The sequence below is a fragment of the Cyprinodon variegatus genome, unplaced genomic scaffold, assembly GCF_000732505.1.
Source record: "Cyprinodon variegatus isolate N-32 unplaced genomic scaffold, C_variegatus-1.0 Scaffold116, whole genome shotgun sequence".
NCBI lineage: Eukaryota > Metazoa > Chordata > Actinopteri > Cyprinodontiformes > Cyprinodontidae > Cyprinodon > Cyprinodon variegatus.
Genome location: NW_015150569.1, coordinates 834,082 through 847,219, shown reverse-complemented (window position 1 = coordinate 847,219; position 13,138 = coordinate 834,082). Strand labels below are relative to the sequence as shown.

The 13,138-nt window shown below is 38.7% G+C and overlaps 1 protein-coding gene across 1 annotated transcript; it reads left to right on the top strand.

Moving 5' to 3' along the window:
* The first annotated feature begins 4,888 nt into the window (after nt 1–4,888).
* On the top strand, nt 4,889–11,242 carry slc35g2 (solute carrier family 35 member G2). The gene is made up of 2 exons (XM_015375270.1): nt 4,889–5,200; nt 9,411–11,242. The coding sequence occupies exon 2, from the start codon at nt 9,445–9,447 to the stop codon at nt 10,798–10,800; it is 1,356 nt and encodes a 451-aa protein (XP_015230756.1). The 5' UTR covers nt 4,889–5,200; nt 9,411–9,444; the 3' UTR covers nt 10,801–11,242.
* Nucleotides 11,243–13,138: the final 1,896 nt, after the last annotated feature.

Here is a 13,138-nt window from a genome sequence, read left to right as displayed (position 1 = left end):
TCATATTCAACCTATATCTCTATGATATAAAGCCAGTCTCTTCTTCTATAAAAGCTATATAATGACTGGATACAGTCATGGTGTTTAAACTTCCAAATTATTGATTAAAAAAGGGAAACCAGGCATCTGCACATATCAAGGAAGGAACAGCAAGACCTGTAAAGGTCCAAAATTCTCTTTCCCTTTACCCTGACTGATTTCTTTAAACATTTGGATGATGTCACAGAAGGAAACTTTGAGTTTGAAGTGTTGCCTTAAGTGTCCAAAAGTCTGCTTTTATTCATTTTTTTAATTGACCTGTCAAAAGTCTAAAATTCAGGACATCATTATCAAAGCTTTCCTAGGTTAATAACAGACAAGTTATGCTCAGTGGATGTAAGTGTTGAACTTTGAACAAAGCAATAAAACGCCTTACATCATTATGGCTATGTTGTGCCTGGACCCCTGCTGTGTGCCACTGAGACAAAGAACCCCTGGTTGCTGCCCTGATTGCTGAGCTGCAGCTGGATGAAACTCAAGCCTTCCAATGGACAAAAAGGTTTGCAAGTCTGGCATGATTAGGGACAGAACAAACAACTTGTGTTTACTGATGAGTAAAGACAACGCTAACAGAATCAACTGCATGCTACGCTATGCTACAGGAATATGTGTTGAGCTGTTGCTGAAGCTTGGACAAGCTTTATTTCACAAAGGGTTTAAACACTGATATAACATTAGTGTTCATGTGTTCCTCAAATGCTCATTACATTTCCATTACCAAGTATGACCAAGAGTAATTTAGTGGAATCCTGATGTCTATTTGCTGCTAGCTATTTCAAAGATGGTAAAGAATCATTTGACTAAAGGTTATTGGTTCTTGATTAAGCAAATTATTTAATAAAACTTTATTTGGCCAAATAATGTTTTCACCTTTTTGGATTTGAATTGTGAATTGGTCTGAAAACATTTCGATTTCTTATGGCTTTAAACCATATTTCCCCTTCCTCTTTGTACATAGTAGTTTAATTTAGTTATTTTAGTTGAGTTTTACTATGGTAGTCTTAGTTGAGAGTGTTAAACTGAAATATTTTTGACTTGGAGCTGAATGATTTTTGTTAATAAACTCTTATAATTTGTCCAGAAGTTGTGGTGAATTTATTCCATGTATGTGTAGAATTAACTGTTTGACCATGATTAGTGCTCGAATCACTCTTTCATTTATTGTTCTAACACACAGCTAGTAGGGTTGTGTTTCATAAACAGTATATAACAGCTGAAATAATATCTGATAAAATAAGATATTTCACCACCCCTACCGGGGAGGGCAATAAACATCTTAAAGTATCAGGAACATAAATTCCCAGCTGGCTGGGAATTTTAAAATAACATAAAATCACAACAGCTATAAGAAATAACTTTGGTAATTCTAACTGTTCTGGAAGATAATCTGAACAATGTCCTGTCTGAATATATATACAAGTTGGTGTTATATAAACATACTACCTTCAATCAAGAACAGGAGGTTAAGTCCATGTGACCTTTACAATTCAAACATCTTTCTCAGTAAGTGTAAATGTGGTGATGTGTTTTGCTTCTGATTACATACGGAATTGATTTGAACATTGACTTTTGTCCAGCTCCATGAATCCAGATGGAGGAGTCCCTCCTTTGCTGACAAGTGGATGCTTCCCTTGAAACAGCGTGATGGTTTGGCCTTACAACAGCCAACCTGGCTGCAGTCTGCAAAGGTTAATGCAGCACAAAAAATTAATAGCACCAAAATGTCAAAGCAATTACTAACATGTAACAGAAGAATAGAACTCCCAGAGGCTGCATACCGTTAGATGGTGTAGAATCAAGGTGGCTAAGCAGGTACAGAGGGAATTGAGCTTCTTGAAAACCTTACATCTCTGTTATAACTTTTAGTTTCTGTTTCTTTAAGCGGTGTAAAGCACCCATACCCACAATATATTTTAATAGAGCATTATGTGATAGACTAATGCAAAATGAACAGAACTGAAAAGTAAATTATAGTAGTTGTATGCATATGAATTAAGTCTCCTTTACCATAATGTTCCTAAATAAAATATAACAAGGAGCCTTCAGGTCAGAAGGTATTTATTAAATAAACTATATAAAAAGGCATAAGCATTTTTTCCTCAAAATCAGATGTGAAATATTCATTAAGTTTTCCAATTTTATGTCTATTAGAATTGCCAAAATTATTTCTGTTTGATAAACTCCAGAATGAGAACAGAAGGGTTATTTTTGATGATAATTTAATATTTTCCTCATATTCACCAATTTACACTACAAATCTATGCCTTTTAAAAATTTGGGTTGTTATGTCTGGATGTCATTTACGTAAATGATGTTGAAGTTTATGATAGGATAGGTTTATTGACATTGTGAGTTGATATGAGCACAACATCTCAAACAGTTCGCCTCTTTGTGTGACATAATGAAAACATAAAAAGAAGGAAGAGAATGGTGGACTTGCACAAGAGTCTTCACCTCATCTTCAAACAAATAAACACAAGTATCAATACCATGGGACTGTCTAGCTGTTATGGTGCACAGGAAGCAGACCTGGTCTGTTTCCCAGTGATGAACATGATGTGGAAGGAAATGTGAATAACAACCCAGGAACTAAAGTAAAAGACCTTGTGAAGATGCTGACTGCCAACTTTTCTGAGAAGCATGTGGACTGTTATCCAGCACATCCCACAGTTTAAAATCAAGAGTACCAAATATATATATAAAAAAAGTATGTTAGCTTCAAGAAAAAATAAAACTGTCTAATTAATGATTGATGAACATTCTGTCATTGAATGAATGAATGAGAATGAAACAGTTATGTATACCGGTACATAGAATTTCCTAATTTACTTATAAGTACACACTCCACAAGTTCCTTAAATGAGTAAATAAATCATTATATACGTAAATATTCACATGTGCCTAAAAATATCTTAATTCACACAGTTATTACCCACACAATCACTGGCAAAATATGTAAAGCCATCTACAGTGACTGAATACACATTGATGTTTGCTAACTTTCTTCCAGTCATCTGGAAAATAGAGAATTATAATAAGGTTGGTAAGATGTTTTAAAAGCAGGGATACATTATAAAGCAATACATTTAGCTTCGAACATTTCACAGATATCTGCATTATCATTTAAAGATGGTTAGAGTGTAGGACAAATGTGAACCTACCAAAAAAAAAAAAACAGCTTTTGACTTACATTTACAGCCCGACCGAGAAGATAGATAATTAGCGACTTTACTGACTTCCATTGTGGATGGACAAAGATTTGTTGGGATAAAGAGTCCCAGACTTGAGGTACTGGAAACTACTCTATTAAAAAAGGGCACAAGTTCAAAGGCGTTGCTTAGATAAATAGTTGCTTTTTTTTGTGTGTGTGTTTTTTTGTTTTACACATTAAGAGCATTCATCAAATATCTTTCTGAAAGACTGATAATCAGAATGTTAATATGGAAAGAAATCCATGACATATGGTTTAAAGTTTGCCACAAGCATAAAGTGCAAATATGTTGAAAATAGATGCTCTGGGCAGATGAGACCAAACTGAACTTTTTGTGAAGATTTAAACGCTACTAGTGAGAAAACTAACACTGAACACCAGTCCAGAACACACAGTGAAACATGGTGCAGATGGCAGCATTAGGGTGTTGGGTTGTTTTTCTTTAGATGGCAACTGACCATAGAGAATGATAGATGGAGTTGAATATCAGGTAATTGTGGAAGAAAACTTCCACTGCTACAAAAGACTTCTCCTGTGCCTGACATGTAATGGAGTGATTTAGATAATTTCTATAAAGGCCTAGTCAAAGTCCAGCCCTTAGTCAGAAGAAAATATTTGGCAAAAAACAAAAATACATTTTAAATCTATTTGATATTGACAGAAAACTGTGTAAATTTGGGATACAATTCGACAAAGCTGTACTCACAGCTATATAGGTTCAAAACAGTGGTGAGGAAGATAATCCTTAGATTTTAATATATAAAATTATAAAAATAATTAACTGTATATCATTTTACTTCCACATCAAAATCCTGCCCCATTTTCCATCACATATTGTTTGAAAATCAATCTGAGGTTTGTGATAGCAGGGTGAAAAAATGTGAAAAGATTTAAACGTTATGTCCAGTTTTGTTGGACATGGCATTTTGAAAACAAGACATTAGCAACATAACCCCACTCCTCACTACTGTAGTATTCTACATCATTTCTGATAGTGACCCAAACATTGCTGTTTTTATATTTGATGTCATTTTGTACAACCTACATGGCACTTTGCACAAGAAGAAAGTCTTTAATAGGGATGAATAGAAAGTGTATTTTCCTGTGGCAAATGCACTACTAGGTAATGAAAGTACAATGATTTTAAAATTAATGTTTGTTAAAATTATTGTTAAAAACACATTTTTCTTTGTCCTACTAGGAATTCTTTTTAATTGTAAGTTGGGCATTAAGGATTTAAGCCACCTACGGCATTGACACCCAAGATGATATCAGGCATTGTACTTCTCTGGATAGCTTTATTTTTCACAAGGGTTGCAGCTAAGCTATCTACTCATAATTGGTTAATGGATTGCTCTGTGGTCTGATGCTCAAAGATTTGATACTGTTTTATACTGTTCTCCTGCAGGAACTGGGTTTAATTGGTCGTATTGGTTTAAACTTAATTACATTTTATTATTTTTTGTTTTTGTTCTTTCCAGCTCGGGAAAATGTCATCTACATTTTAAGAAAGGCACATTAATTCTAACAGGACGACTGACGCACAAATACGCATGGAACGGCGGCTGTGACGCATGCTCAGAGGTTTTGATTAGATCTCTCCCTCCCTCACTCCTCCGTCTGTCTCTTTCTCTGTCTCTCTTTCTCTCAGACCAGGAGCATCTGCATGTGTATTCAAGCAGGGATGAAAGCGGCCAGCAGGTTCTTATAAAACCCATTTTTCTCTCCCTGTAAAGTGCAGTGGGGTGTGATCATAGGTGCTGAAAGTGCAGCGCTCTCTCCCTGAGGACAACCACTGCTGCCGAAGAGGGAGAGGAAGAACTAAGAGGAGAAAGGAGGGAGATGGAAAGGAACTAATGGCCAAAAGCAGGTGATGAGATGTTGAAGATGTTTAGTGACTGATTGAGGCGCACCGTTGGTGAAGTTCAGCTCTGGTTTGCGCCACAGCAGGTGAGTGGACGCTGAGGAGCAGCTTCTTTCAATTAAACCAATGATGCAGTTAAGCTTGCGCAAAGAATACTGAGGGTCTGGTTTGATGTCATACAACCAAACCAGGTCACAGACCGCTTCTGGTGATTTCTTGATTGATTCTGGTTGTCCTTTACTAATAAGGGCGCGCACACTGGGGATGCGGGGGCGCGCTTCTTCCCATTCAAGGATTTGTCATGGTTCGCGGCTCCGACCGTCATGTAGCTTATTGGAGGGTAGGCGCACCTCCTATGGATGGTCAGTGTCAGACACAATGATGAGATGAAATCGACGAGATGTTTCTCTGGGTTCTTCATCACTAAATAACAGACATGGGAATTCAATCTTGCAGCACCATGAAGCAGAAAACACGTTTCAGCAACATTGAAATCATTCCTATATAAACTCTACAGCTCAGACAGCTGCTTGGCTCTTACTGAATGCTATTTTTGGAAGCATCATAAATTGATTTAACTACCACATTTCTTGCCTCGGATGTCATGTCAAAGATAGAACAAACCTCTTCGGCTCTGTCTTCAGTTTGTAAAATGTGATCCTTCTTAGACCTCACCTTTATGGTTGTGCAAAAATAAGCTTTGTGAGTAAAACAAACAAAAGCAAACCAAAAAACAGCAGCATTGCAGAGGCAGACTGCATCACCCGGCACAGTTATTAACTGGGAAGAGAAAAGCCAGACAGGAACATCCTGATCTCTTCTTGCAGGTTAGGTGTTTTCATGCAGCAGCCGATCAGGTTTCATTTAACCACCAGTGGGAAGAAGTAAGACTAATTTTCTGGGATGTGATCCGGAGCTTTTGGTTGTGGCCAACGTATGTGTCATACGGAAATCAGCACCTGGCTGCCAAAGTTGATTTTATTTATTTATTCTTTTACACATAATTCACCTTCATGCTTTATTCTGGAGAGGGAATACATGAAATGTTCTCTTAGGGATCATGTGAACATAAAATCCCCATTTAGTGCAAGATTGTTTTCTGGGGTTGTTATTTATTTTTACCCAGAAGAGACAAACATATATTTTAAAGTCCAATGATAATAAATTTCAGCTATATTTATGAGGACTGTGTGGTAAAAGAGGTTTTCTGAACTTATGAGCAGTGAAAGGTTTCCAGATGCCTCTTATTTGTTTATTTTTATTACATCCAGGACAGACATTTTGTAATCTGGATATCAAAACAGACCTTTTTACATATTTTCTTGTGATTAGTTTGTGGTTATAGCTTACAACAAATAATACCACTTTGAACTAAACTAAAATGTTAACTCCTCCTGTTTAAAATTCAGCTAAAACAAGATATTTTCACACTCAGGCATCTCTCAAATATAAACTGAAGCTGAGGTTGACTTATCGTTTTCCGCATAAGGTTAGTAAGAACAGTTGAAATTATATTTGTGCTAAAACATTAATAGCCTACATTAAGATCAATTTCCCTATAAAAAATATTGAATAATTTGGATGATAATGTAATGGATTTTACAGCTCTTGATTGATTCAGACCATTTAAAATGAGGAAAAACCACAGTTTTATTTTAGGCAACAACCACACTACTGCTGCTTGTGACATTATGGGAAACTATATCTTGTGTTATGCTTAACCAATAAAAGTGAAGTTTAAACACAAAAAACAGTAAAAAAAACATTTGAAATTGACACAGATTCAGTGGGAAAGACATTCATTTGTTTATGAAATGTACATATTAGAAAAAAAGCAAATAACCTTAAGAAGATGTCGGCAAAAGCTTGTAAGAGTTTGTTCTTATATGGAGTTAAATGTATGAAACTGGCATGGAATCCATTCAGAGAAGAATTTGTTACTACAAAAATAAACATAAAAAGTCAGATTAGAATTTACAGAAATACCCAGGCAAGAAGATCTGATCTGATGAAACTAAGATAGTGGTGTTTGGCCATAATGACAATCACTGTACTTCGTGTAGAAAAGGGGAAGTTTCCATATTTAACAAAAGGCTCCGAACTTTACTGTGAAGTATGATTGTGGCGGCAGCATGCTGTGTAGATGCACAGCTGCAGGAGGGACTAGTGCACTTCCCAAGAACAGATATTTCTAAACGGAAGAATGATAGATAAGAATACAGTCAATTTAATCACAGAGCAGACTGTAGACAAAAAGTAGATTTTCCAAGGTGTCCATCATAAAGCCAGGGTCTCAGTCAGATAGGACATTTGGATCTGGTGCCTAATGGTAGGGGCTTTTAGGGAAGTGACAGATTCACCCTAGAAAGGTCACAAGTACATCACAGCGAGAAACAACCATGCAGACACACACCTACACATAAGGTCAATCCATAATGATCAGTTGACTTAGCAGTCATGTTGGTGAACTGTGGAAGGAAGCGTGAGAACCAGAAAAGCACCCACACTTGCATGAGGAAGAAAAATCAATTTACAATGACAGATCTAATAAATTAAATTCCGATTTGCATCTTTTATAGGTTACATAAAAATGTCTTGTCTCAGCTTTATCGGGATTGATGCTATGTGTGGCACATGCTAAATTTATCCATTTACAGACAGGAGTCATCTGCCCCTTACAGAGTCCACATTAATCCAAGCAATCATATGCAAACAGTCAGCATCTTAAATATGACAACGTGTTAACGTTGTCCTTGAATATCTTATTATTATATACTTATTTTGATGATCCACCCGGAAAAAGAACATCCTCCACTATACCTTTAATTTATATGTTCTGTATAACAGTAACAAGATCATGGATACCAGCTACTAAAATAAGCTTTCATAAGGTGGTAGGACCTATTGATAGGGGGAGGAACTATGATGTCCAGAAGGAACATAGAGTAGATCGACTGTTACTCCGCTGCTGTGATTTGCCATGGATCTAAACAGGATTCTTCCTCTCCTACTCACTTTGAAGATTTTTCTAGCCGTTTTTAACTGAGAAGAAACTACTGGATAGACTCAGAGAGCTCTGGAGGAAATACACCCCCCTAATAGCCTGACACACCAGGAGATACTCAGAAATAGCTGGAAACAGATGGATGTCTGAGTTGCCCTCCTGTTACCTAATCGCAGATCAGTGCAGCACAGCAGGTGGATGAACCACTTTTTATATTTTCCCATAATTATGGGGGAACAGCACATGCGAAACACTAATTCTTAATTAGTGTATTTTGAGCACAGGTTGGATTCAAACCTGGGTCAGCCACGTCAAGGACTAAGGCCTCCGTACATGGGCCATGCGTGGTAACCACTGCGCCACCTGCACGCCCGACACCCCATGTTTTAATTTAATTTAAAAAATGAAACAAACAGTATTTTTGTACGTAACGAGATGTCTTTAAAATAACTATATTATTATTTTAATGTTATTTCATATATAACAAAATGTACAAAACTCTAGAAAACAAAAAAATATGAAGGTGTGCAAAAGTATGCATTCAAGTTCTGTTGAAGACTTGAAAGCATACGCTTTTGCATTCAGAGTCTTATGCTTCCTAAAATGCAGCAGTGAAGATGTGACACATAACATCTGCAACCAGAGTCGAACATGAGAAAACCATTTGGTCATAAACACCGAAATGTGATGTAATTGGTTTGATGTAAAAAAAAAAAAAAAAAAAAGGTTTTTGTTGAGAAATGAAGGGAATGTTGTCTTTGCAGCTGGTTTTATGAGTTTTGTGTGTTTATTTGTCTTATTGTCGGACAGAACAAAGTGCAGGGTTTCACTGTTAAAAAAAAAAAAGACAGAGGGAAGAAAAGTCATTACAGAGAGAGAGAAAACAAAAGACAAGAGACAAATGAAGCTCTAACCAGTTACTTATATAACACCCATTACCAACAGATACTTAATGCCTATGTTACCCAAGACAAAAAATTGGCTTGATTGGGTGATTAGTGCTCCACATAATACAGTTATTGTGGATGTAATGTGTCTGATTACGTGGGGAATGTGGTTAAACTGGGGATCTGTGTAAAGCATACCTGCATTTGGTGCAGGATGCAGGGAAACACGGGGAGATGTGAGTCACTGCTATTATTATCTAGGATATGAAAGATATATGAGATATCAAGCTGAATCCCAGGTAGAAGCAACATGTTGAAAAAAGGAGTGGGTGGGCTTGCCGGGGTTTATCTTTGAAAAAATAACACCGTTTGTGGGGTACTAAAAGGTTTCTGTTTCTCCCGCAGGTGTAGGTCATCTCTGAGGTCTTAGAAAATAAATATGGAGTCAGCTCACCTTCTGAGTGGCTCTAAGAAGAGAGTAAAGATACATCCACAGACTGTAACGGCCAAGTATGCCACGCAGACCCCCTATGCCCCCCAACCTGGAATACATACCCATTTCCCCCAACCAGGCGATGAGGGCTATGATGATGCTCCGTCATTCGAGGATTTTGGCTCATTCCTGGAGGAGACATCTGACAAGAAACGGCTCACGGAGAGCAAGAAGTGGCCTTTGACATTGTTTGGCTCCAAAGACAAAGACACGTCCCATAAACTCCAAGTGGTGGGAGAAGGAGAGGGAAGTGAGGTGGGAACCAAAGCAGCAAAGGGATCTGGGAAAGGGGTTGGAGAACAACTGGCCAGTTTTGGCGAGGCTTCTGTGTCGGCATCTCGACTCACCTGGTTGGGACTACTCTGTGCTGCTCTTGCACATGGCTGCCTGATTGTCCTTACCCGCATGGCCTCTGAACGCTTTAGCCTTGGACCCCTATTTCTGCTCCTGGTAAGGTCAGTCATTCAGCTTCCATCAGTGGCTGCCCCACTGAACAAGGCAGAGAGCCCATTTGGACCAGAAGGATATCGGTTACGTCTACTCTTTTATGGCATTTCCTACTCACTCTCCCTCTGCTGTGCCTATTATTCCTTAACCTTTGTCTCTTCTGAAAATGGTTCGACAACTTGGCGACTGGCAACTACCACTCTGTCAGCAACCCTTGCCTTCCTGCTACTGGAGGAAAAGCTGGGACTTGCAGATGGGATAACCTTAGCCGCTGGCCTGTGTGGGTTGGGTCTTGTGTTGCTTCCCACAGCAGATGAGAGCTATGAAGACGCGCCAGTTGATCCCGTTACTTTCTGGAGGGGTGCTTTCGGATGGTCTCTTTCAGCACTTGCGGGGTTGTGGATGGCCCTGGCGCTGGTCGGGTATCGCTCACTGAAAGATAGGGTTGGAGTCGCCACTGCTCTATTTACTGTGAGTTGGACAGGTTGCCTGCTTACCCCAGCTACTTTGATTCTGATCCAGGAGGGATGGTCTTGGCCTATGAGTTTATCAGCATGGGCCATTCTACTGGGCTTAGTTGCCTCCTCAACAGCAGCCTTCCTGGGAATGATGCACGCCCTCACACGCCTCCACCCAGCCCTGGTCTCCGCTTCACAGAGCTTGGAAATACCTGTTGCCATGCTCTTGCATTTGGCCATATCTCCTGTGACTCCCAATGCTGCCGAGGTTGTGGGGAACGTGATGATCGTGCTAAGCGTTGGCTGGCTGGTGGCTATGAAGCTGCTCCCATCTCGTGGTGTGGGACGGCGCCAAAGGGAGGAGTATGAGGAGATTCTGGACTCACCCATCAAATAGAAACACTTCAATCACCTCACCTACTCTTTCTCCTTCAAAAGTGTCATTCCCATGTACATAAGAGACTAATAGATGTTCACCAGAGCTCGATCTATTTTGTATTGTTTTTGCTTAGAAGAAAGTACCAAAATTGTGTTGTCTGTAAAGTGACTACATGATGTGAAAAATAAAAGCTCTCTGAGAGAATGCTCGTCCTTCAATCACCCTTCAAATTTTTAACATAGGAGGATGCAGGGCATGCACTCTAATGCTACGTTCAGACCGCAAGCGCTGGAAGCAGCAAAAAAACGTTTGCTGCTTCATTTTTGATGCCTGTACACATTAAGGTCTTATGCGCCTCAACTGCATCTTTGACACTCCTGAAGTGTGTCCAGTAAAGTGTGTCCAGTTCAGTTCAGCAAGATTAACTGCCCTGCCTTCAAATATTATTTTGCGGTTGGAGCAGCATGAAACTCCCGTACAATATGGTATGGGGTGCTCTGTCACTGGAAATCCCCTTCAACGGCAGCCTCTGGCCCGGTCGCCTCTTCGGGGGAATCCGCTACCATTCATGGCATCTAGAAGGCGTTTTTCATGTACTTAATCCAAACTGCAGGCACAAGAATAATAAAAGTGCCTAAGGTGCTCAGAAACTCATGGGGCGCTGCTTCAGCTGCTCAAGCATCAAGATGTGCTGCTCCTGCTCGAAAGCCCTGCAGGAAATTTTGATGCACCTTGATGCGTGTCAACTATTGACTTTGCATGTAAACCAGCTGCTTCTGCCGCTTATGTAGTGTGCGGTTTGAACATAGCATAACCCTACCCATCGCACCCCCTCCACCTTGTTTGACAAGGATTCATGTTGTTGATTTTTCCATTATTTGGATATGAAAGAAAAAAAAAATCAAAGCTAGTAAACTTTGTATATTGAAGGCAAAATATGACAAAAGACACATACAGAATGAGAGTGGATGTGATGTCAAAGATAGTTGCATATGAAAAAATAAAGATGAAAGTGACCAAAAGCAGGAAGACATAGTGGAAATCAAAGAGAATGTCGACTGATTACCGTACCTAGCCTGGCCAGCTGGTCCATAAAAATGTTTTACGCACGAAATAGAGTTATTATATCTTGTTGCCGAGAACATAAGCACCCTTTGGGTTTTTCTCCTGTTTTTACCCTTATTAGCCTTCTACTTTCCTCTCTCCATCTCTCTGTTGCTAGTAAAACACAACAGAAACATGAATAAACAAAGGAGCCATTCTAAAATCCCCCATCAGATGCACTGCACAGATGGAGACCTTTAATGGAAGTCAAGTATCACCACACAGAAGAGAGCACGCACCTACACATGTAATTATTGCTGGGGGAATCCAGGAGAATCATGAAACAGGTGAAGTGTAAGGTCTGGTAGCGATACAATTAAAATCCACAGCTTTAAGTCTTGTCTGCTGCTTCCAGTGGTTTTTAACTCACCTGTAGATTTAAATGCTTGATGCAGGTGTAAAAAAGAAAGGGACCAAATACAGCCATACAGTCATATTTCTGTGACATTAGTGGTGTGAGAAAACCATTTTCCTTCCTTCCTTCCTTCCTTCCTTCCTTCCTTCCTTCCTTCCTTCCTTCCTTCCTTCCTTCCTTCCTTCCTTCTTAGTTAAACAGTTAAGTTAGTTAAACATTAGTTAAAGTTTTACTTGAAGAAGTCAAATCAAAGCATACATTTTCAAATCAAACCATAAAATGTAAATAAATTGACATGATCCTACTCCACAGTTAAAAGTGGTAAAATCATGCCTGCATAACAAACATACTCCAAACTCAAATAATTTATAGAGACCTTTAAGAAAAGTGTTGATAAAATAAATTCAATTCAGTCTATTTATATTGCGCCAATTCACAACATGTCATTTCAAGGCACTTTACTTTTCACCAGATCAAACAGTCATTTGATTCAAAGTTTTCTATCTACTCAAATGCAATCCCTCACACTAAGCATGCTTGTAGCAAAAAATCAATAAAATGAATCTAAAAATAAACAATTAATTGAACAACGACTGATTTTCAAGAGCTTTCGTTTTAATTAAGAAGGGAACCAAAGATGATAAGTTTGATTCACACTCTGCATTTCACAAAGGAAGACAATTAATAGAGCACGGCCTCTAAACTGCACTTGCTATGATTTATCTGTAGATACCTATCCAACGCTTTTGTGACATCTATTCAGTTATTCATGAAATAGTTTTAACATAAACATCCATGAGTCATTTCAAACATTTTAAGACAGTAGAATTCTATTTTGGTCATCCTGGACTCACCTTTAGCTTCTGCCTCACGGAGGAACTAAAAGAGGTTAAAGGG

Excerpts from the sequence above, each read along its gene's own strand:
- slc35g2 (XM_015375270.1), top strand. The coding sequence starts at position 9,445 with ATGGAGTCAGCTCACCTTCTGAGTGGCTCTAAGAAGAGAGTAAAGATA.